The sequence below is a fragment of the Dermacentor silvarum genome, unplaced genomic scaffold (assembly GCF_013339745.2).
Source record: "Dermacentor silvarum isolate Dsil-2018 unplaced genomic scaffold, BIME_Dsil_1.4 Seq499, whole genome shotgun sequence".
Taxonomy (NCBI): domain Eukaryota; kingdom Metazoa; phylum Arthropoda; class Arachnida; order Ixodida; family Ixodidae; genus Dermacentor; species Dermacentor silvarum.
The window spans coordinates 3,021-28,850 of record NW_023606332.1 but is presented as its reverse complement, the minus strand read 5'-3'; the positions used below and the strand labels follow the sequence as shown (position 1 = coordinate 28,850).

The 25,830-nt window shown below is 46.5% G+C and overlaps 1 protein-coding gene across 1 annotated transcript in view; it reads left to right on the top strand.

Moving 5' to 3' along the window:
• LOC119435174 (uncharacterized) overlaps positions 1-24,642 on the top strand; it is a 31,262-nt gene extending 6,620 nt beyond the window's left edge. Inside the window, exons 4-6 of the mRNA XM_037702100.2 lie at positions 7,035-7,191; positions 20,917-20,983; positions 21,999-24,642. Of these exons, the coding sequence (XP_037558028.1) occupies positions 22,008-22,637 (630 nt within the window). The 5' untranslated portion in view covers positions 7,035-7,191; positions 20,917-20,983; positions 21,999-22,007 and the 3' untranslated portion in view covers positions 22,638-24,642. The remainder of the gene's footprint in view (positions 1-7,034; positions 7,192-20,916; positions 20,984-21,998) is intronic.
• The last annotated feature ends 1,188 nt before the right edge of the window (positions 24,643-25,830 follow it).

Genomic DNA, 25,830 nt, shown 5'->3' with positions numbered 1-25,830 from the left:
TCAGTCACAAGATGAGAATTGCAGCTTCCGCATTGCAGTTGTGCAAAATAGAAACAGAATTTGCTGATTTGTTCAGTAAATGAGAGCATGTTGACGTAGTAAGCATTTGTTTTGTTTTTTTAGCTATTGTGTTTTTTAGCGCTTAGAGCGAGCTATTTTTGGGCTCAACTAGCTACCAAAAATTTAGTTCAGCTACGAGTAGCTGTTTTAGCTCCTTTTTTTAAAATCTAGCTCCTTATTTAGCTATTTTAGCCAAGTCTAGCTTTAGTCTAGCGACATTTCGGAATCACTATTCTGGTGTGAAAAAATACTTGCTATACAAATGCCACACATTATGCAGTTGAAGGTTTGGCATATAGCGCCATCTAGTAGCTTTTCGAGAAGATACAAACCAGACCAAGATACACCGCATCTCGAGACAAAGGAGGAAACCTTTTGAAAGAGAGAGATGAAGCAATAATACAAACAACACTGCGAACGGTTCTGCCTTGCTGTGCCACTGGGGAAAGTAGCACATAAACAAAGGAGAAGCGATGCGGCATCTGAAATGTGTCGCGTATCGCGCGGGGTCTCTGATCAGCATCGAATTAATGCTCGCGGTACAATATTGTACATGCATGCATATGCATGTGACAGCGTTCCTATTATTCAAAGAGCACGTGGACACAACACACTCAGACTCTTAACGTTTCTGCACGGCAACCACGAGGCACCCTGACCCCAGCATATGACTTTCTCTGCGGATCACCCGCGCCAAGCAGATGGAAGAGGGGCCGCCGGAATTCGGGATATGTACGGCACTTCCAACCACAAGCAGCACCATCTGCCTTAATCCGGTTTCCATCGAATGGGATCAATTCAAACCCATAAAAGGCGCCTATCGACCGCGAAAGTGCGGCGTGTCGAGGTCACTTTCACTGACAGGAGCTGGTGTTTCTACTCATTTCACGTGTCATCCAATCTATAGCTGCTCCAACTGCGTCTCTATCACAGCCGGGTGTGCAGAAAGAAGGCACGTGACAAAATTGATTCCAAAGATTGAGTGCATTGGTGGGTAAACAGAAACCGAGGGTAGGTTGGGGCATTTCGCGTTTATTTACTCGCCCTAATGCACTTTGTTGGTTCTTCCCGCTCCGGTGCGCTGTCCTTTGTTGATGTTACTACCATTTTTGATTCCATGTGAAATAAGCAAATTTTTCGCCAGTGTCAAAGAAATCAGCTCTAGCTTATTTAGGAAGCTAGAGCCACACGAATGATGACTGACTGACCCGCTCACGCCATAGAAAATACGAGAATATCTGAGAAATCCAATGATGACAGGCATAGAGAGCGCAGCTTTGCTCGTTCAAATTTTCCCTCTCATCAATTGCATGCGCCGCCGTCCAGATGACAGAAGAAATTCTACTGTATTTTCTGGAGGCTTCCTTGCCTCCAGACCAATGGGGACGCGTGCCCCGGCGGGAGTGTGGGAGGGCGCTTCTACTGCCGATGTTAGGTGTTTGTGTGCCTGTATGCTTTGGTGCAAACGAACTAACAAACACGCTATGCCTGATAAATAAGAAGCGATGATCGCCGGTTATCAACCTGTGCCTTAGTTTCGTTTTCGAGAAGCGCTATCATGCGACCTCCAGGGTTTCGACGCTACTGATGCTAAGCCAGCGCGGTTTATCGACCATGCTCCATTCATCGGGACAACCACATCGTGATCCTGCACTCATCAGTCCGATGAGTGCAGATACAAACCAGATACAAACCACTTTGCAGCTACCGACTCCAGATATCGTTTTGCAGTGCTTTGTCAAACACTTAGCTTTTTTATGTATGGTTGCTCATTCCTCATTATCATTGCTCTGATTGCGAAAAGTAATTTGAGACTGCGGTGTACATAAGGTTTTAGGATTATTAGAGCTCGGACAACATGGCAGACAAGAGCAAAATGTGCAAACAGCGCTTCAGAGACTACTGGCTTAAAGAGCATAAGTACAAGGAATGGCTCATGGCAATGCGTCAGTGTCTTTTGTGGACGCGCAAGCCTTGGCACTTTGCGAAAACTACACCTGCTCTAAATTATCGGAATCAAAACAAGAGCACATTTATTATTCGTTCATACATGTTCTGCGTAGTTGCCTGCAAGAAAACTTGACTTGAGAGCTGTGTTTAATCTTTGAATATAATAGAGCTGCCAAAAATGTGTTAGATACCCAGAATATGTTAAAGAAGTGCTCGAAAAATTTTCTACTAATTTTGCTCCTTGCTTGATTTTTTAGCTACTTCCAGCTACTTTCACGTTACCATCTGGCTACTTTTGCTCGCCGACACTTGGCAACACTGGTCGACAGCAGCCGCGGTTATGGCAAACAATAGTTTCGTTTTTACTCAGTGCATAGCTGTCAAGGCTGAAGAACATCGTCTACATCGTGATGGTTGGCAACCTGGCGACACTGACGAAAGAAATAATCGGGATGTGCGCGGTATTGGAATGCGTGTCTCAGATGAAGACGCGCGCCGCAGCCGCGCTGTGAAAGAAATCGCGAGGCCTTCGCTGCTGCATGCATTAATCAGTTTCTAGATGAGAATTACAGCTTCCGTACCTTTGTCCAAAATAGAAACAGGATTCTGCTGATTTATTCAATAAATAAAAGCTTGTTGACATAGAAGCATTTGTTTATTGGTTTCTTCATTCATACCCTCAATAATTCGACATTGTTTATTCGGACATTTTTTTTCGGTCCTGTGAAATCCGAACTAACAAGGTTTTACTACAGCAGTGCCATCTTGAATGCCAACAGCCGCAACTTGTTACACGTGATCAGAGCACACAGAAAGCAGAGTTAAATGAGTCAAGACCGATGGAGGAAAGGTGGGGGGTGGGCACTGGACTCCGCGCCATTATAGTTTTCTCACAAGAGCTCTGCCATCCCTCTATTTTCATTTTTTTCATGCAGCCTGGTTATAACAGTTATCGGTTATAACAATTAAATTTTCGTGGCACTTGAATATTGTTATGAGTGGGTTCGACAGTTTAGTAAACACTTCTCCTATCGCAAAGCATGCTTGGTACTAAATGTGTAGCACCAAATTGAAGAAAAAATTTTCTTTTCAACAGTACCATTTCCATCCAAACAATGTATTTATTAGAAAAATTTTCAAACCAAAAATCTAAACAAGGGCTTTGTAGAAAAAAAGAAAAAAGTTATATAAAAACATCATTGTTGCTTTGCACAGAAAAGTTTCTTTAAATTTTTCGGAATACACATTTTCAATGCAAAGGGCCTGTGCAATATTCTAGCATTTGTCACTTTCTACATAAAATTTTTTTTACATATACAGTACTTTCCAGTGTATAACATGCGTTTTTTTTTCTTAATTTTTCGGCGGTGCATCTTGTAGAACTACACCATGTTTGTAAACAGCGGTAGGCACCGTCAATATATTATAGGCCCTATAGCGACGGCGCGTAGGCTCCGCCCACATTTGCCGCCACCGCTTGCACGCATGGATGGCGCATTTTTTTAATTGGGTGGGAGTGGGGGATATAAAACCACGATTTCAATACGAAGCACACAGTATGGGAGCGCCGGATTAAGTTTGACTACGTGAGGTTCTTTAATGTGCACCCAGTGCATGTTCTTGCATTTCGCCCCCATCGGGATATGGCCGAATGAGACGCTAGGCCTAGCTCGCTGTGACACCACAGTGACAGCCAACAGCGCTTGCGACCTGGCCTGCTGCTCATCATAGTGCGCTTATTTTGACAACACTATTAACGTGGGCTTAAATGAATTGGTTTGTCGGTGTCGTTGGTGCGAATCGCAAACGAAACGTACTAGTACTTGCAAGCCAGCCGAGCAACCTCGCTCAGACGGCCGTGCTTGGTTTCCGTCTGCGAGACAAAATGCCATCGTTCGTTGCTCCCGATTGTGCCAGTGGTTTAGTACTGGGCGCTGCTTTATGAAACACGCGCAAATTCGAGATATTTTTTATTTTAAGCACTATTTCATGTTAGGAACAAGCTGTAGCCGATTTCTTCGTCACTGTTAGCGGTGATAGAAGCGATCGCCTCGGTGATGGGACCGGCGAGGTACCGGCACTACGGCGATGCCGCCTGTGTAGGCCCACGCAATGTGCGCTAGCTGTTGTACGCGGCCGTCCGATCGCTCCAACTCTGTTCTACACTGTACATTTATTTCGCGCTCAAATTTAATTGTCACGTTGAGGCCGTTTATGACATCCACACTGCAATAAATGCAGCTGTGACCATGCTGCCTGCATATGTGAACATGTGATAGGATATCTACACTGCTGGTGGTTCAAATTTGAGATGAAAACGAATTCGAATGTGACGTGCTTTGTGGGGCATCTGCTCACTCAACCTACATTCAAGGCTAATCATAATCTAGCTTTCCCACAGTGCGGCAAGAAATTGTAATGACACGCTAATAACGATCCTAAGATCGTATATAAGGTTGGCTAATGCACGCCAATCAAAAAAAGAGAAGCTTAATCTTAGGAAATGTTTTGCACTAATGGATGATTTGGTATCAGAATCCAACTTTCGCTTTTTATCGCGGCGGCCCATTGCTTGCGACGGTTTTCATCAACAGGAAGCCTATGAAACTTTAGCCACTTGCGTATTTCTACGCAACTCAGCTCGTCCACAGACTGCGTTTCTTCATTGTAAAATCATAAAGACTCCACAGATGGAACCGCACAGCCACCGCGAAAACCAGCGGCTGCTGCTGTGGTAGGCGCGACACGGCGGCGGCTCGGCGGCAGAGTGCCATTCCAAGCGAAACTAAATTCCGACGACAGCGCCACCACATTTTCATGATGTAGCGCCATGGTGTAGGTCTATAGAGCGGTGCGACTTATGTACATTTTTTTTTCCCCGGGAAAACTGCCGTCAAAATCGGATTCAATATTATGGCCACGTGAAGCGCGCTGGTTGACGTAATTGCTACGTGTTCTGCGCACGCTATCGAGGTGCCGGGTTCTTCTCGTGATCGAGTTCCCGAGCGCCTTGCGAGAAGGACGGAGCAGCAACGCAAGCGACGGCAGGCAGATTGCGAGTTGGCCGACCCCGAATTCGTCGCACCTGCAGATCGCTGTCAGGATACGGCGCGCGCCGCTGCGCAAACTACGCAATTGCTACCAGAGTACACACTGCCCCCCTCCCTCCCGCGCTGCCTTCCCGCTTTCCTCCCTTGTGCGCGCTTCAGCTCACCATCGGACGCTTTCACTCGCACATACAGCGTATGGCGCGCAGGGACGATGTTATCGCCCTTGGACTTTATACGGAACATCGCAGCAACCACGACAGCAGACATGCACCTGGAGTGGAAATATATGGCACCCATAAGCTTGCGCGTGACCCGCGTTCACGGAAAGAAACGTCACAATTTTTTTGTTAATTGCTTACCGAACGAAGAGGTGCGTCATACACCGGTGCGACTTATATACGGTTTTTTCCGGAAAAGCTGCCGGTTTGAGGGGGGTGCGTCTTATACAAAGGTGCGACTTATAGACCGGAAAATACGGAAAGTGTTAACTCTAGTTATTAGCCTAGCACGATGCCAGCCATCTTTTCACGTGAAACTCTACTCGCTACTCGCGTTGTGGCTGCTTGCAAATGATCCCGACCGAAGGTTTTTAACACCCTGCAGGGAAGACCTGCGACCTTAGAACTGTGACCTTTAGAACACGCGGAATATGTTTGTCGGTGCACAGCAGCTTTGAAACGGTTCTGCGAAGTTATTATCATGCACGTTTGAAAAATACACGTTTTATGATATCAAATGTACTAGAAGAAATATACATGTTTATTTTAGCGCATATTATATGTTATCAAACACCATTATCATGCTTCGAGCCCAGATTCCTCTGAAATATTAATTAAATCTACGTATTTTCTTAACCCTTTGAGTGTCAAATGCTTTCCCTGGTGATCACTTTTCTTTTTATTGCAGATTTTAAACATGAGATATATTTAAGGAAGTATGCTAGTACATATTTTTAGGTAGCAATAAAGCAACAAAATTTTTTTACAGTGAAAGCTCTACTACGCCATCTCTCACAATCATTCATCGCGTCGCAGTGACCTTGAGCGACCATAGCGCGAGCTACTGGAGTGCAAGTGTGTCAGGTGTGATGTCACAGCACGTAGTCCGCTGCGGTACCACGTGATTAGGCGAGGGTGGAATGGCTGCTTCACCGGCGCTTAGTTTCAATGTCGCCATGGATGGTGTGCGACTGGGCTGTCTGTGCGTGCGCTTCAGCGCAAGCGACAGGCTTAGTTCGATCATGCAGTAGATATAGCTAGATGGCATGCTGCAAAAAAGGCAAAGTTGGCTGCTGAAACACCGGAGCAAAGGGAGGCCAGAATAGCACGTTATAGAGAAGCTTACCAAGTGTGGAAGCGTGCAATAATGAAACACTGTGTGCGTAGTCTTTGGCAAACTGAGCCAAACGGACCTTTTGCTTGTGATACTATGTTGAAAAGTTAACCTCAGGCAATTGTTTTTTAATGTGTGCAGTATATTGCATTGTTAATTCTTCAATAAATGGATAAATTGTAATAATTATTCTTCTACAAATATTTTAAAGCTCACAACCTATTTTAACCTCGAAGTATCCTTGATACAACCGGAGCCCATATTCTGATCACGTTCCATTCTTGTCAGTGGTTGTGCTGTGTTGCTGATCCCACCAACAACCATGACATCCGAGCTATGTCCAAGCCAATTACATAGGGCAAAAAGAATGAAAATTGAGGCCATTCATCAGAAAATATGGCGTCAGCAAGGCGCAGCCTTTTTGAAACTGACATATTCTATATAAGCACCCACAAGAAAAGTGAGGAAGGTGTTCTCAATAACTGTTTGCCGCGTTGGTAAACAGGCATAATCAGTGCACACCCTTTGAGGATTGACCTTATTGTAATCTAAGCAGGTGCAGATGGTTTTTTTAGCACTTGTGGGCTTGCATCAAGTGAGTGACTCATAATTGATGGGCTCTCCTTCCTTGTTTTTTTCTAGGTGGAGGTGCAGCACAAAGCCGATCTATTCTTCAGGAGGTCTTGCGGAAACGCAGAGGCGAAAATGCCTTTGACATCAACAACATTGTGATTCCCTACAGCATTGCCTCAGCCACGCGAGTTGAAAGGCTGCCCTACAAGGAGATCCTCACACCAAAGTCAGTCCCCCAAGTACTCTGATGATGTTTGATGATATTTGACCCTGCACTCACTAAGGGTGAAGTATTGCATGATTAAGTTTAAATCCACCTCGCTGTTACTTGCTTTGCCTCAGCCACATTATGCCCTTTGTGTTTCATGTAAGAATTGTCTCTTTGCATTGTATTTGTCAGTGCTAGTGTTGATAGTAGCCTCGTTAATACAATCCCGTCGATTTTCCGATACCAGCGTTTGCGATTGAGTGACCCAATACCGTTACTCTTCTTTTTTACCTGTTAATATGTTACCAGAAAACACAATATTTGGCACCAACGTTCAATACATTGCCCAACTGCGATCGTATAATATGTTTTCTGGACACTAGATCCGATGTGAACAAGAAAAAGCACGAGATGCGCGTGATGGAGAGCAGTGACCACTCGACACAGCCTCCTTGCAGTACTCGCCCATCGTGTCACAAGCATCCTCGCTTCTCTGACAACTCTGGTATCACAGGGCGTGGGCATAGGGCCATTGCAAGTGTACTGCACGCTCTTACAGGGGTCGTGAAAGGAAGAAATTGGCATCCACCCAAATTTTAGCACAAAGCTACAAAGGAAACCCATACAGGTTTCTCGGAAAGAAAGCCTCGCAGTTGAAAAAAAATTCGTCCTGGTCCGGGACTCGAACCCTGGACCAACGCCTTTCCGGCGGTTGCTTTACCATCTGGTGCTAACCAGGAGGCTAGCCGATCGCAGAGCAAGGGTGAATTAAACGACGGCTCAAGGCACTGGGACACTGAAATGGCAAATCAGTTCTGCGGAAGTCCGCAACGTGACGGAAAGTGCATGAAAGAGAGAAATTGGCATCCAACCGAATTGTAGCATGCTTTGAGTTGTCGATTAATTCGCCCTCGCTCTGCGAACGGCTAGCCTCCTGGTTAGCTCAGATGGTAGAGTGACCACTCCGGAAAGGCATTGGTGTCCCGAGTTTGAGTCCGGACCAGGACAAATTTTTCTTCAACTACGAGGCTTTCTTTCTGAGAAACCTGTATGGGTTTCCTTTGTAGTAGCTTCGTGATAGAATTCGGGTTGATGCCAATTTTTCCCTTTCATGCACTTTGCGCCACCTTGTGGGCTTCCACAGAACTGATTTGCTCTTCAGGGGTCCTGAACCACTCCTTGAGCTTGGTGAAAAAGAAAACGCAGTCCACGGATAGCATACGCTGCTGTGAATGTCTCAGCCAAATTTTGCAGTCGTGTGCTGCGTGTGGAGCTCACAAGCCCGATTACAGCACGCCCCCAAATCAAATGTGTATCCATTTTCTAACTGCAGTAATTGAAGTGGTACTCCAAACTGCTCCAAAAGAGAGGTGCTGCTGCATGCTGCTCCAAACTGTCATGTTTGTGAATAAGTGCTCCAAACCTGCTCCGAAATGGCACTGGGAAATTCTATCTCATACTGATTACCAAGTGCTGCTGTGGCAACTGTGATATGTGTGACTGATTACTTTTACATTGTGATGCTCAGCCTTATCGGCTTTGATCTCATTTCAGTGTGCACAAGAACTGGCATTTTACAAAAATTGCTCATTTAGCTATATTTTTGAACTTGACACGCGGATTATTTTGGCGATATGTGAAAGTTACTGAGGTTACTTCGACCTCATACCGATTATCAACTGCTGCATTGGCAACGGTTATGTGTGATTGCGGTTACTTTTATAATGTAGTGCTCAGGTTTCCCAGCTCGATTTCATATGTGTCACAAGTACTGGTATTTCAAATATATAGCTCATTTTACTGCGCATTTGATAACCAACCATCTTCTTTATTATTTTTTTCTTGCAGTTTGCATCGATTATTGTATGTGCAATATGTTTCATAATAAATGGTAATATTTATGAGACGCTTCGGTGATGTTTTTAACACCAGGAGTCGTATGGCATATTTCCGTCTGCTCCGAAAACACCAATAGCTGCTTCAAAATAGCCTTTTTTCTTCTCCAAAATCTGCTCCAAAAAGTAAAATGTTGCTACCATCACTGTAAGTGTCCCAAGTAGAAAACTAACGTAAAAATGACATTAAAGCTCGTAAACAAAGTAGAAATCTAATATAGACTGACCCAAAAGCAAGGCAGCCAGTTTCCTAAAGTCAGCTTTGCCACAATACAGCTGTGTTATTTGGTAAAGCAAAAGAACGGTGTGAAGGTGGTTTTGGGTCTGTATCCGATTACGATGTGCAGGCAATTTACGGCTCATTATTAAAAAGGGGGGCGTAAGTTAGAATCTGGTAAATAGCACAATTGCACATTGGAAGCTACTGTTGTTGCTTGACAATCTTTCTAGGGCAGACCGAAATTGAGCATTTTCAATGGGAGATGACATGTGTTAACGCGTTCACTGTACTCAACGCTCCGATGCGAAATGCTGCCACTAAAGGTGTCACTATTGGGGTCATCATAGAGGTCAATCAAGTGCGTGCTGACTGGTCAAGTTCGAATTATCTGGCGCAGGCCTATTTTGGGATCGAAATAACAAAACTTTGGGCCCATAGAAAAGCATAGGTGCTGGACCGGCAGTTCGGATCAACTTAACCGAACAATCAGCCGGTGTTGAATTAAAGGAAGGTTACTGTATTTTTAATCGGCTTTCACAATAGACAATGAGTTTGTAAGCAGGCTTTCCCACAGCCAGCTTTTCCTAACCAAGATGGCAGTGTTCCTGCTAGTAGCACTGTTAACTCAGTGAAATGTTTTGAAACCATAGATTGTGCAGGGAATGGACGGTGGGAAGAATGATGTCACTGACTTGCATGTTGATACTTCTACAGTTAAACCTGTTTATAACGAACCTCCATATAACGAATTCCTGGATATAACGAAGTTTTTCGATTCCCCGCCGTTACTCCATAGAAGCACATGTATTTGAGACCTCTACGTAACGAAGTGGCAGCGGGAGACCCCCTCGATATAACGAATTTTCCCCTCCGACCACCTAGAGATTTCGCCCCAAATTTTGTCATTTTTGCGCGAGCAGCAACCGGAAGCACCTTCTCCGCCGCGATGGAATGCAAAGCGAGCGCACGTGTGCGTGCGTGTGTACGTGCGTGTGCGAGGCGGCCCTGCATCCCTCGACCCGGCGATCTTGCCCTTTCCCCCTCCCTTCATTCAAATCTGATCCTGCCGCTTGCTGCAGCTGGCCTAGCCCGCCAAGCCGGCACTCTCTCCTTTTCCAGCTGATGTTGCTGACGCGCTGGTACACGCTGTGGCACATCAGACTCGATGAGCGCGTACACGCGCTCTCAAACGCTGGCGGCGCGTGGAAGCGCCGCTGGAGAAGCGAGCGAAGTGACCTTCGTGCTGTTGTCTATCGCTTCAACGCAAACTGAGCGCCGAGAACACACAGCACGCAGAAAGCTACAAGCCACCGACGCACCTACACTGCTAGACTCTGCCCCAACGCAGATCGCTTTCAAGATACGGCCTGCACGACCGCGCGCCGCCCTCTATCCCTCCCCCCTCGCTCCCTCGCCAGTGCCTCGAGCGCAACGGAAGAAGGCGCACTTCCTCCCTGCTTTTCTTGCGCGCGCGAGATTTAGACGTGGTCGTCGGCTCCCCTCGCACATTTTCACTCGCACATACAGCATACGGCGCGCGGCGACTGCGTTATAAACCTTGGACTTTAGGGTACGGACACGCTAGCTGCAAATACATGCAGCAAAAATGCGCGGCAAAAGCGGCAGGAATCGGGTGCCTTGCGGCGTGCCGCGCGAAATGGGTTCTGCGGCAAATGCCGCGTGCCGTGATATGAAGAACCAATCAAGAGCGACGAGGGTGACGTCACGGAGCCATCACAACCGGAACGCCGCCGGTTCGCGCCGGGTTTTTAATCGACGACCGTCATCTCTCGCATGAAACAACGAGCGCTCGTGGTGTTGCGCGGGAGATCTTATCGCGCTGCCGCGCGGCGAGACGCGCGTGCCACGGTGGGCTCGCGGCAAGGCGCTGATGTGCGGCAACTTGCCGCTCGCTGCATGATGCGCGCTTTTTTTTTGCCACTAGTGTGGCCGTACCCTTATATACGGAATATCTATGAGCCAAAACCAATTTTCGGGCCACACGCGTCATGGACACCATCTTTATATAGCAAATACGGATCTCAAGGGCCATACTTTTGCTGGCGGAAACCGAAAATACGTCATAGTTGTCGCCCCCGGCACTTTGGGCGGCCGATGCCATCGTCAAGCCACCAAGCCAAGCGGCATGAAAAGTCAAAATGGCCGCTTGGGCCGGCGCGGTGTGGCAGTTCGCAACGTATGAGGGAATGGTCCCACAGTTGCGACGCAATAGCGGGGTTACCAATGCATTGAGTTCTAAGGGAGGTGTGTCGGAACCGGTCGAAAACGACGTAACAGCCGCGAAAACGCAGCCCCCGGGAACGTAACAGCGAGGTTCTACTGTAACACTATACGACACTACGCGCCATCGTGACGCTCGCTCTTCGTTTCCGATTCCTCGCGCTTGTGCGAAACGACACGCTCCACGCATCCGGTATCTGGTGTGACATTCCGAGGATGAGTGCTTCGACGAAAACGGAAAACGGGTGCGCGTTACAATTGAGGGCGCGTTAGAATCGAGTAAATACGGTAAACGTTTATTTTTTCGAATTTTCGTGCCGAACCTGCATAAAGAAATCCTCTTTATAACGAAGTTTTTCGGGAATTTGTCAATTTCGTTATATCCAGGTTTAACTTACAATTCTAGCCCCAAGTCCGCCATCTTTATTGCTTTCAAAGGTGTGGGAGAAGTGCACTTGTAAATTTTGGATATCGTCTATTAAGGCCTGGAAGTGGCACGATGTTGCCATCCTATGCAATTACTTGTTCTTCACCACTTTGTGATCACAATGGCAATGATGCTGGCTCTGACGGTAGGCTCTGTCTACCACTGCGAACAAAGTTTCGATTTCGTGTTTGATTGTAAAGGGGAGGCAATTTTCGGACACTTTTCCTTGTGAAAAATGTGCGCATTAGAATCGGGAAATACGGTGACCTTTCACCATGAGCTGCAATTATTGCTTCAAAATCTGCCAAAGTCGGGTCGGAAATCTGCGTTATCATCAAGAGTTAAGGTGTCCTCGACGCATTCACTGGCCCCTAGCACTACGAAAAAAGAGACTACAGCCATTGGGGTCACAATTAGAGCCAGGTGCATGCGTGGGAGGAGGCTTTGAGATGCTGACGCATGTGTCAAGCTGGTGGGGGGTTGCTCAAGCGACCCGGACCCAAGACTCGCTGTGTTGTGTACTGTTTTGAGACAGCCACGGGAAACCCGAAAGAAGTGGAGCTGGTGGATCACGTCAGAATACAATGCTACCAGAGCAAAACGTAATGCTGCAGGGAACGTCGATGCGTTTCGGTTATGCTATTAAATGTGTGCAGTACACTTCAGCACTATGCTATACGTTGGAACAGGTGAAGGTGCTTATCACAATGGGGTTTGCGGTGATGTTGTGACGTGTGAGTACCGCAGCGAGATTTGTTGGTACCAGAAGAGGAAACTGTGTGCATGCCATCATTTTCATGTGACACCAGTGGGCAAGTTCTACAGAGAAGCTGCCGTGCCAGGCATCTACTGCTCTTGATCGCAGGTGCCTCATGCCTTTTTTGTTCACATGGGATCTAGTGGCCTAAAAACGTACCCTATGGTCACAGTTTGCCGATGTTCTGAACATTGATGCCAGTAGATAGCATTCTTCAGGAACGATTAACAGGTAAAAAGGAAGCATAACTGTATTGCGTCATTGTTCATGTTCTTGATTGCGAACGTTGGCACAGGGAAATCATATGAAACGGGAGCGTATCAACGAGGTTCTACTGTATGACACCAGCCAGGACTTGCAGTTGGAATAAAAAGAATTGGTACTATATATATATATATATAAATTCCCATAGCACTCCACGTATACGCATACCACTTACAGTACAGCCGCGTGAGACGAAATACCGGTTATAATGCGGCTTCTGTGGGAAAATCTCGCCGACAAGGGCGGTAGCGAGCACGCTTCTCAACGAGGTGCGCCCACCGATGGGAGAGAAGATCAACGAGGGCGATAAAATTGTTGCCGCGCTCTGTATGTGCGAGTGAAAGCGCGCGGGGGACATGCGCCTTCACGGAGAGTGAACGCACAGCGGAGAGCAAACGCGACTTCCATCGCGCAAAAGGCCAGGGGGAGGGAGGGGGGGTGACGCTGTGCTGCGGCACCAAATGCACATTTTACAACAATGCGTATCTTGCAACAAGGGGAACTGGCGACGCAAAGTCACACAATCTCCCACGTGAAAGGAGCAAAGCGGGAAGGTAGCACGGGAGGGATGGCAGCTTTTACTCTGCCAACAAATTTATTCGCCATGTGCCAGCTGTCGGTGTTGTCGCGCGCACCGTATCTTGAAGGCGATCCTCCACACTGCTCTGAGTAAAGTGCATTGTGCTTACGCGCGTCAGTTTTCCTGTGAAGCGAAGACCGCACGAACCTTCGCATCGCTGCGGGCGGGCCAGCGTTTTGATAGATGTTGTCTGCGGTCACTCGAGTCGATTCATTTTGTTGCTTGTGGCATGTTGACACCGTGCTTGCTATTCAGTTAGTAAGCGAATGTGTCAAGCTTATTCAGCGGATAAAACTACTATTCCTACTCTTTAGTAGCTCTCTACTAATTTGCTATCGCATTGATGCTTCGCCTTTCGGTTGAAACTGACTTTTTTTAATTATTGCTTTGTCTGCTTCATGGCGAAGATCCTGGGTACTTGGACACTAACCTTTTCAACGTTCGTAAATTTAAACGGATGCAACGCTCCCAGTCGCACGCGTTCGATTCTCGGATACCGCGCGGCTGGCTTGGTCTAGATGTTTTGCATACGTGCAGGGCTTGAAAATTGGTTGTTTTTGGTTGATAGTGCGGTACCGCTTAACAGTGTAGAACGCTTATAGTCGCCGGAGACGCGAATATCTGCAACTATAAGCGGTACCCGCACTATAACCAGCGCAACATTTTCAAGGCCCGCACACATGCAAAACGTGTGCACCGAGCCGCCACGCGTATGCGCAGTCGAGGAATGTGGCTAGAACTTTCCCACTTTGCATTCAATTTACAGTCGAATCTCGTTAATTCGCAATAATCGCGCGCGGCGCCTTTGACTGGCATTGCTCCGGCACCGCCATAGTGTAAAACCTTAGGAGAGACCCCTCAATGTCGCGCGCGAACAAAACAAAACAAAAAAAGAAAGAAGAGAAAAACGCAGAAATGTCACCTTTTCTCAAATAGCAAGGTCGCCGATTCTGCGTTGCGGAAGATGCGTGTACGTGCCGACGTCTCAGCCACGCTACCGTAGCCACGCGTAGAAAATGGCAGTGAACCCTTCTTTCTCCTTTATGCTTCCTCTACTTCTAGTCACGTGTTGACCTTGCACGCTGCGGCTACGGTGCAGAGTGAAGCAGCGGCGCTGTCCCAGGCCGGCCAACGAAACTGCCCACGCCGGCAAACGCCCACTTCCCGATAACGGCAGAAAACGAAACTTTGGGGAGCTGGCGCTGGGCCGGCTGGAGCGGCGGCGCCTGCACGGCGGCGGCCGCATTGTGACAGTCGAAAGTGAGGAGTTACGAGGGGGGCGAGGGGAGCCACCAAAGCGGCGGAGTTGCCGAGGCGAAATCCGCTTCCCTGCCGCCGTCCTCCCTCACATTCCACGGTCTCCACGTGCTCCCTTCGCCGTGCCATGCCGGCGCCGCCCGCTCTTTGAGTTTTGTTTACTGCCGTTATCGTGAAGCGGAGCGTTGGCCGGCGTTGGCAGTTTTGTGGCCTTCGCTCGCTATGTGCGCCGTGATATTTCACGATCGCACTCAAGATTTGGTTTCAGCCTCACTGGCTGTTCGTTCACACCACGTCCTTCTCCTCCACTTCGTCTCTCTTTCTTCCTCGAGTACTCCTTGGGGCGCCCGTTTGAGGGGAGCGTTCGCCGTCTCCGCTGACTTCCGTACTCCCAGGCAGTCACACTGTAACCGGTATTTCGTTTCCCGCAACTGCACTATAAGCGATACGTGTATACATGGAGTGCTATGGGAAAATTAACGGGAGTCTGAAAAGACCGCACTATATCTGGTCCCGCACTATAAGCGGTTACATTATAAGTGGTCTATACTGTAGTGCAGATATTCACGACTCGGCGACGTACATTATAAGCGGTCTACACTGTATATAGGAACTTGTAGGTTGAGGACGCGCATACGAAAAAAACTATACTTTATTTCCTACGTTTCGGCTGGGGCCCGGCCTTCGTCTGGGAATACATGAAACTATAAGGCGCTGTGCTTAAATACCTACATGATATGGGGGAGGCCCCAGGACACATTGTTGCTGTAAGGTACCCGTGTCGAATCAGCGTTGCACATGTCAAACTGATTAGGTTTGTACAGTTTCGCAGAGGAGCAAATGTAACCAACCATATACAGGGTAGCCGACCGATTTTCCGGACTTCGCGGGGACTGAAAAATAGTCCGAAAAATCGAGCAGTCCGAAAAAACCGAACAGCCCCAAAAAACTCGCCCCCTCCCCCTCCCCGAGAGAAAAAAAATAGAGGCTTAGAGCGGCTTAAGAAAAATGACGCAGTTTCGCCCAAAAGGTGGAGCATCGATTGCGATAGCAAATTAACAGACAGTGATACGAAGTAAGGATGTTAATTTTATCGGCCGTTTAAAGTTGTAAATATGCGCTTACTAACTAAATAAATAGCACGTGTCACGCGCGCACAGGTTACATGAACACATCTCGCTCGATTGACCGCGGGCAAAATTGACCTTCGCGCTGTCTATTCGCTCGCTTCAATCGCGAAAGCTGAGAGAAAAAAACAACAAAAACAAAAAAAAAACAAAAAACAAAAAAAACGGCGCAATATGAAGCTAGTGGCACTCGGCGCACGCCCTTTGTACCCATCGCAGATCGCGGATGCACACTTCGGCCACATAGCAGATCGCTTTCAAGATACGGTGCCTGCGCGGCAGCTCCGTTGGCAGCAGCCCCACGAGCTGAATGCAACTCCCCACCGTCTCCGCCGCCTTCTCCCCGTGCCCCGTGAGCGAACGAAGTCCGCACGCGCCTCCGGTCGCCGGCGGATCCTCGCAAGCTTTCACCCGCACACAGCGTACGGCGCAACCGAAACTAAAAAAAAAAAAAGAAAACTCAAAAAGAACCCCGTATTCCGCTTAAGTGACATGACGTTAGTGCTGAGCTGACCCCCCCCCCCCAAAAAAAAAAAAAAAAGCAAGTCACGCTTTGTGGAACGTTTTTGTCGGCCAAGGAAGAGTGGGCATGACTCGGAGACGAGAGGATAGCGTGAGTGTACCAATCTTGAAGGCTATACAGGGGGGCACTGAAGCCAAGCCCGGCCAAGCCAGCGGAAAATCCAACTAGGCGGCTTCCAAGATTGGGTAGCGTGGCTCGGAGCGAGCGATTTAGTCCGGAAAATCGAACATTGGCACCTAGATTCGTCCGAAACATCGGTCGCGAAAATGCATTAGCTCTATGGAATCCTGCCGGTACGTTTATGAAGTCCGGAATATCCAACAAGTCCGAATTTTTGGAGTCCGAAAAAATCCGTCGGCTACTGTATACACATGAAGAACAGCGTTTACAAAAATATGACACATGCCTTTAAAAAAAAAAAGTAATGCCAAGGCGTGGTTGTAGGAACAGGTTTGTACAAGTTCGCAGAGCAGCCAATGTCACCTAGTATATACACAAGAAGATCAGGGTTTACAACAAGATGACACATCATTAAAATGAAAAAAAAAAAAAAAAGAAGCGGGGGAAAGACAAACAGCCTTGACAGGAGACAGCTTTTTGCTGTAGGGTACTTGCACTATCACGAATCATCACTCAAACATGCTGAGAATGCACCACGGGATGATTTCAACGACAGGTTCGTAGAGCAACACATGCAACAAAGGAAGGGTTTACAAAAGAGCTTAGCAAGAAAGGTGTGTACACAAGTTCCAACAAAAATGAGACAGCAATAAATCGTTAATATCGCTCATCCTAGGCTAAATATATATAGAATGGACACATCAGCAACTAGAAAATAGTTTCGGACGAAGCTTGCGCATGTGTGTCGGGTGTACTAACAGCTATTCTGGCGACGTCGCATAAAAAATGCGACAATATGTGAACTGTTTCTTCTGAGGGCAATAGGAATATGAATCTCTATTTTGCAGACAAAAAGGGTAATGTGCCCGCGTTTTCGTTAATCCCAGAGGCCACGGCACGAAATTTATGGATTAGAAATCATTCTTGAACCTCCCTTTCGTGGTGCGACTTGAAACCAAATTCAAGTATGGTGGCCGTTAGCTTGTCAAAAGAGTGGCCCGGGATAGAGACATGCTTGGATAGTGGAAGATTCGAAGGCTCACGGCATGCGATCTATGATTGTTAAAATGCAATCTGAAGCCTGTTTCCGTTTGTCCAATGTACTGTAGCTTGCATGTTGAGTATTCAAGTAAATAGATAACATTGGTTGTGTCGCAGTTGAAGTTACCTTTAATCTTGAGGCTAAAATTTGAAGCAGTGCTCGTAACACTCTGCGAAGTCGTCATGTGAACGCAAACCTTGCACCGTGACTTGTTGCATGGTTGACAGCCTATGTGAATAAGTTTTGTTATCTTGGAAGACGTAAGCATGTCGCATAAATTTTTTGATCGTCGGTAAACTGCGCGTTGAGGCTCCGGAAACATGTCTCTGAGGCGATTACTCTGCATGAGTATGTTATGTTTTTTAAGGATGACATTAAACTTTGGAAACGATGCAGAATGTGTCAAAACTAAATTTGTATGCCTTCGTTGCGCAACCCGCTTATCCCGTCTAAGAAGCGCACTGCGGTCCACTGTATCGGCTCGCTTAATCGCGTCATTCACAATTAGGAGTGGATACTTCTGCACTATCAGGGCATCGCAGAGTCTGTCGCAGTTAATGAAATCAGAGCGTTTTGCTTGACTATAGGGTATACTGGTTTTGCAGTGTTTAACGTGGCTACTTTGAAACTAAAGGTACCAGTGAACGGTCATTAGCTTTCTTATGAAGTGCAGTGGTTAGTCTGTTGCCGAACAGGGATACTGTGATGTCCAGAAAACAGATAAGTGCGAGTATGATTGCGAAAACGAAATGGATGGATGAACCTTATTAAAGTCCGCAATGAAAGCCAGAAGTTCTGCCTCCCTGTGGTGCCGGATGAGAAAGGTGTCATCAATATAGCGTTTATAGTACCGTATTTTCTCGCATATAACTCCCACAAAAAATTGAAAAAAGTGCTTAATAAGTGGGGGGTGCGGGTTATCTGCGAATATTCGCAAAGGGAGGGGGTGGGGGTCGGCTTCATGGCAATGCGCGGCCTGCCGTGCAGCATCCCCATTGTCCGCATGCCTATCGACATCGACGTGTGTTAAGCCAATAAGAGGCCAACACAGGTTATTGCCTGATTCACATTCATAGTCTGGTTAGACGCTTTTCGGCATAGAGGAAGAAAAATGCTTTTCGGTATGAGTGTTCTGTGCTTTTCGCACGCTTTTAACATGAGTCAGGTGCCGTTTAGTGTACGCCCAGTTTGCACAGTTGGCCAGCCTTAGCTATCATGAATGTTTCTCGGCGGCAGTCTTTCACATTGAAAGAGAAACTGAAGATCATAGCCGCTGCTGAAGAAAATCGGCAACAGAGCTGCTGCGAGATGGTTCCGAAGACGATTACGTCTTCGAGAGCGGCTATGAAGCCTCTGATGGCAGCAGTGAATTGGACGACAGCGCTGACAACGTTGCGGCGGTCGTTTTGAAATATATTTGTTTTGAAAACGAAATGATGGCTGCGCGTAGTTGTAACTTCCTTGTCCTCATTTTTCCGAATAAGCGTGCTGGTTGTACGTGAGGTTATTTTTTCTTTTCATGGAGTTCAAAGTTAGGAGTGCGGGTTATACGCAAGGGTGGGTTATATGCGCAAAAATACAGTAGTACGGCTTTAGTTCACGTGTTTAAGATATTCATTTTCCAGTTGTCCCATAAATATATTAGCGTAATTGGGACGTCCCCTATTTTAGTCCCCATTGAAGTGCCACTCACTTGTACAAAGTTTACGCCGTCAAATTCAAAATTGCTAAGGTGCAAGATAAGCTTTAGCAAGGTGGCTAAAGTAGAGCTATCAACAGATTTGTCAAGAGATGAGTCATCGTAAGCGTTAATGACTGATCGGACACCATTGTCATAGGGAATGCAAGTATAAAAAGAGGCAACATCCAATGTAACCAGAAATGAGCCATAGGGGATGTCAAGGTCAATGATATCGGCTGAGAAGTGGGACATATCCTTTAGATAAGAAGAAAAAGTAGAAGGAATCCCATTAATTAGGCTATCGACATAGCTTGAAAGTGGCTCGGTGACAGTTCCAACGCCTGACACAATAGGGTGACCAGGGTTATTAGTCTTGTGTATCTTGGGTGGTAAATAAAACCTTCCTGGTACCGGACTGAGAGGCACTAACAAGTGCATTGCTTTGTTGGCGCGTTTACCATCCCTTATTAGGTCCCTGATGGTGTTGGAGACTTAAAATTGTCAGCTTGGTCGTCATCAAGCTGCTTGTAGAATGTGTCATCTGTTAATTGCCTGTGAGCCTCCTTGAAGTAGTCAGTCATGTTCATTACTACTATAGCTCCTCCTTTATCGGCGGGCTTTATAACAATGTCTGAGCGTTTCTGCAATCCTTCCATTGCTTTTCGTTCGGGGAGGGGAAGGGTAGGTTAGGGTGGGGACGGGTAGGGTTTTAAATGATGTGTCATCTTGTTGTAAACCCCGATTTTCTTGTGTATATGCTTGGTGAGTGACATTGGCTGCTCTGTGAACTTGGTTTACAAACCTGTTCCTACAACCATGCCTTGGCGTTATTTAAAAAAAAAAAAATTTAAGGCGAGTGTCATCTCTTTGTAAACGCTGTTCTTCATGTATATATGGTTGGTTACATTTGCTCCTCTGCGAACCTGTACAAACCTGTTCTTACAACCATGCCGTGGCGTAAAAATTTTTTTCATTTTTTATTATTATTTATTTTTCTTCTTTTTGACATGTGCAATGCTGATTCGACACGAGTACCTTACAGCAACAATGTGTTGTGCCCCCCCCCTAATACCATGTAGGTATTTAATTAAGCGCAATGCCTTACCGTTTCATGTATTCCCTGACGAAGGCCGAACCTCGGCCGAAACGTGGGAAATAAAGTATCGTATTTGTTCGTATGTGCGTCCTCAACCTACAAGTTTCTGTTCAACTACAGGATCCCGGCATAACATCACTTCATATATATATATACATACATACACACACACACCAGGAAAAAGCGATTCTGGGTCCGGGTAAATATTCACAGCGAAGTAGACGCGCGCATGAAGCGGTTTATTATGAAGGCCGGACCCCGGCCGAAACGTCAATGAACCACTTCATACGCGCGTCTACTTTGCTGTGTGTATATATATAAAACTGGTGGTGAATTAACAAATGCCTCTGTAGTTTGTAGACAGTGGCTGTTCTTACAAACTGCTGTCATGTACTACTAACAGTCATGGAAATGTTGGCTTGGTAATTGTGTGATTAGTTTTTTCTGCCATGTACTGCTGCCAAATGCTAATTTTGTGAGACAGAATGCATGAAACATCTTGTTTGGTTTCAGGTGGCGTGCATTAACAGAAGAGGAGCTCAGTGGAGCGCTCCAAGACTGTGGCGACTTGAAGGATGAAGTAAGACACCCATGACTCACTTGCTGTTCTTCTGAGCCTGAGCTGGCATTGCGCTCTAATGGGATGACCACCATCACATAAAGTAAAGGCACTGGCAAGAGCACGAGTGACACTATTGGCTTTGTCTAAAGCAGCCTGCTGTGGTTTCATCGTAAACAGCTTTAAGTAGTTTCATGGGGTCTGTGTGTTGCTTTTGAACTAATCTACTATGCGTGGATAAATGGTAAACAACAAACATTGTCGGGACAGAAGTATGTAAAGGGCAGAAGTGCCACTGCAGCAAGCATTGGGACCAAAGAGCAGCTTGCATGCATAGGTGCTGTCAGTGATAGTACATGATCACGATTGAGCCCCATTGTCCCCTGTATTCTCAAGTTGTTGCAATTGAAGAGTCCCAACAAGCTGTTTGACCCCACCGCAGGAAACCTGCCTTGCAGTGCGCCCGTATCGCAGGGATTTAGCAGCAGTGTCTGCAGGAAAAGGAAAGGGAAGCATTCACTTTGTAGTGTTGCGCTAGAGAACAGGGAATGGCAGCAGTGTAGGAGCGACCCCTTTTTGGAGTGCTGCTTCGGTGGGCCACATTCCTCCCCTTTCTGCCCTTTCTTGTGTTGAGCTACAGAGGTCAAGCCTGCATTGCATCTAATGCTTGGTTGGTTCTGTGTACTGTGCAAGTACAGACATGCCACTGGCCAAACAGTGGCCATCAATGCAGCCCACAATTGCTCACTGTGCAGAATTGGGCAACCGAAACATGGTTGCTATTGCAGTATGGCTGTTCAGACCACCATTCGCATTGGTTCCTTGTGGAAAAGATGTGCGACTTTGTTGCTGTCAGGCTGGCCAGGGACTCCTAAGCTTTCTTTCCTCCTGTCAGCATGTGCTTTGCAGCTTGGATACATCCTATCACAAAGAAGTGTTGGTCACTTGGCCATAGTCGGCAGTGGCCAGCTGACCTTTAGACCTTTGTGATTGGCTGTGCACTTTTTGTGTGCTGACTGATGTGCCCCCCCCCCAGGTGGAGGACATGACTGACGAGGCATTTGAGGCTCGGCACCAGGTGTGTGAGGAGGAAGAGAAGCAGCGCTTTGCCGGCCTCCTGTCCAAGGCAGTGCTCAGTGGCGCTGGCAGCCAGGCACAGGTGCAACCAGCATCGGCGGGCCCCCAAGCTCCACCCCATCATGGGAATAATGGGACACCCTGCCACCGGCAGCCATACGACTCCATGGAGTGCTCCATGTCGCCACCACCTGCTGGCTTGCCCTGCTGGGCCCCGTGCGAGGTGGACCCCTACGAGCCACGTACTTTTCCGTTGGCCCACGAGGAGTATGAAGGAATGGTGGCAGACTCGCCACATTTGCTGCCTTCACCAGCTGCATCCCCGCCGCCTGCCCACAGGGATGGTTCTCCACCACCTCTAGAGGATGTACCTCTCGAGCCACCGGAGCCTCAGCCAAAACCAGAGCCAGAAGTTGAGCCAGACCCGGGTGGCTTGACCTTTGACCCCGATGCTTATTTGGTACCCAAGGAAGTGGCGCCTCCTGAACCTCCAATTTCACCAGCTGAGTGTTCGAGTGTTGCGTCTGTGCCGAATGACGATCCAGAGTGGACATCTGAGACAACAGAGAATTTAGTTCTCAAGCTGACCAAGAGATAATAGACCAAAGCGGCTTTTCTCATTTTCTGAGGGCATGGAAGGGGGGCTGTGTGTGGCGCAAGCGCTTTCCCCCTCTCGCTGCAGTGTGATGGGATGTCAGCAAAGTGCAAACGATTGCTGGACATGTGTGTGTACGTGTGCATGGGGGACTCTACAATGTATGGGGTCTGTGTGTGTGCGCGCGCGTGCCGAGATGAAAAGTGCAGTCCACACTTGTGGCTGTCAGATGAAGCCGAGTGAAATCGGTGACCTGCCACAGAAACTTTTTTTGCCTTGTTCATTCTTTTCTCTCTCTCTCTTTGTTTTTGTTGTAACTTTTCCTGTAGAGTGTGCGCGCGTGTGTATATTCCTGTACATATATAATATATATATATATACACACAGTCATGATGCTGTACCATAGACTTGATTGCCTGATTAGACACAAGACTTCTGCTTGCCTTTGGTCCAATTTCCAGCCTCAGTTAGGAAAAACAAAAGGTGAATGCATGTTTGTGACAGAATCTGATGAGCTGTACAAAGCTGGTCTCATGCACCAAGCATTGCCTAGGAGTGTGTGGTCATTTGTAAATCGGTAAATTAATAGTAGTTAGACAGAAGTCATCATTCGGGCTTACCTTGTAAGTAATGTAATATTTCACAATGTTGGCGTAGCGTTAACTTCTTTCCTCCTTTATTCTGTATCAATAGTTTGTAAAAATGTGGCATTTAAGACAAACGCCTGTGTTACCATTTCAACTAAATCTTTTTCAAGACATTTGTACATATGCTTGAAAGTCACATAATATTCAGAGGTCCAAGGTAAAGGGCACTCAGTGATTCATGTTATGCAGTGACCTTTTTTTCATCTAAACTATTCTGCAATATTAGGTGCAAGTTTTGCAAAGAGAATGGCAGGGAAGTTTGCATCATTTGTGGCATTGTAATCCACTATTCTTTTTGAGGTGGGTACATTCAGAAATCGTGGGTATTGTATCCGACTCAGTGGCTCTGCAGTAAATTTCTTTATTTGTGGGAAAGCCTTTGTAGCCAGATTTGTTCACTGCTATGCTAGTCACGTGTGGTGAAAGATGCTAGCTATCATTTCCTTTACACCTTGACACTGCGGCATGCTTTGTTTAAGGCTATATGTCATGTACTAAATTAGAATTTGGCATTTAATATTAAAGCAACATAAGTGTACCTCGTTATCTTACCTGAAGAGCTTATCAAAATCAGGTGATCTTCGATCAGGCTACGACCCACTGAAGACCATTGGCATCCTCACGAGCCCATTTATGTTCCGTATTTATATGCAATAAATGCAGAACTGATACAGAATTTCATACAGAATTTAAATTACCTTATGAGTAATGTGGTAAATATATGAGTAACTATCAGAATGCTTATGGAACCTTGTCATTAAGGAAGCTTAAATGAAATCATGGCAGTGTGTTTTCTCAATCCTTGTCTGAAAATATATCATTTGGCTTCTCTTGTGCATTTCTAATATGCCCCTCAGGTAGTTAAACAGCAAAAGTTGTGTCAAGGTGAAACACGTGTACATAGAACGGTAGGCATCCAAGGAAAGGAGGAGCTAAGTGTTAGGATTGTGTACATTACTGTTCCTCATCGATTACAGATTTTTCCCTCATTATGACTTTTCCTTCACTCCCTTTTTTTAAATTTGTTTTCTGTTCTTCCACGTTGGAGAGCGTACAGTTATTGGCTGATATTCAGCAGTGACATTTAGAGTTTTTCTAAATTGGTCAATGAAAAAAAAAAAAGTTGCGCCACATTTTACAGCGTCGTAGCTAGTTGAACTCTTGCCTGGCCCTTGTATCCCTTGTCAAAGATTGCCGTTTGCAATCCAATCATCTTTGAAAAAAAGTCATGCCTTGTGGTTTTAAAAAAGTCATGCCTTGTGGTTTTGTGAAGAACAACGCTGTTGGCCCGATGATTACAGTTGTAGTTAAGCAAGTCTCGTGTGCTGTTCATTTGGCAAGTAAAAAACAAAGCAAATGAATTGTATGAGTTGGGTGTTGTTTGCATGTAAAGGCTGATCAAACGAAACATTCCATTTATGTTGTGGCCGAGACTAATATCTGGCTGCTACCATTGTAGAAAGTGCCTGTGGTGCAAGCATTGCAATATGAAACCCAACCACAATTTTTTTTTTTCTGGGGAGTACAAGTAATTGGTGCATCATGATATTCTTCAACCATTGTGGGCGACTGCAAGTAGCATTTTCTTTCATCTTAAATTCAATACAATTATCTTTTCATTAAGAGTGGAACATTCTTGGCCGATAATTGAATACGAGAGTACTTTATGGGGGATGAAGTTAGCATTAATCAGCGCTGTGCATTCCTGTGGCACCATCTGTTAGATGGAAATCAACATGCTTCTACTTTGATGCTGTTCCATTAGGCCCAGCAGTTTCAAAACAAACGACCAATTAGAATAATAATGACAACACAACTCTTGCAGTTGTCCTCACCATGAGATGAAGCTAAGCAATGGCTGATTTTATCATTTATTTCTTGCCGTCGTGAGGGGGAGCGGATAACATGGGTGAATTAGGATTTACGTCGGCAGCCTGGGCACTGCCATGTTGTGTAATCAAGGTAGCCGAAGGGAATTGTGAGCACTTGCAGTAACCTTGCCTCCGAGAATGCACAGTTGTGGCACTGCGTATCGGTAACTTTTAAGATGGTAACACTATGCTAAATCTTGTTTCGCTGAGCAGTAGAAGTAGCAGTGTGTTTCTCTGTCCATGTATAATTCACGACGAAAGGCACTTCTACCTTCGAAAGGGATGAGAGCCAAGCAGGTATTACTAGAGTCCTTCTATTATTCTCGCATACAGGATTGTGTGTCCTGGCATGTAATCTTTCCATCGGGATTCTTACGGAGGTCCCAGGGGTGATACCATCAATGACCCCTGTTCCCAAGTTGTCAGGCCGCAATGGTGGCAAAACGGTTGAGTACTGGGTTCAAATACCAGTAGCCACTGCGTTTCTAAAAGTTGGATTTCCCCTGGCCTGATGCTTGGCTTCTTGTAGAGGTTCTCATATCGAAAGGGGCCCCATACAGGCTGGGGAAAAAAAAAGCATGGTCTTGTGCAGCAATTTCCCAACAGGTGAATCTCCTCCTTAAGCATTGAGGCCCCATGAAAATGACCAAACACCAGGCTGGGGAGCGGGCTTGTACC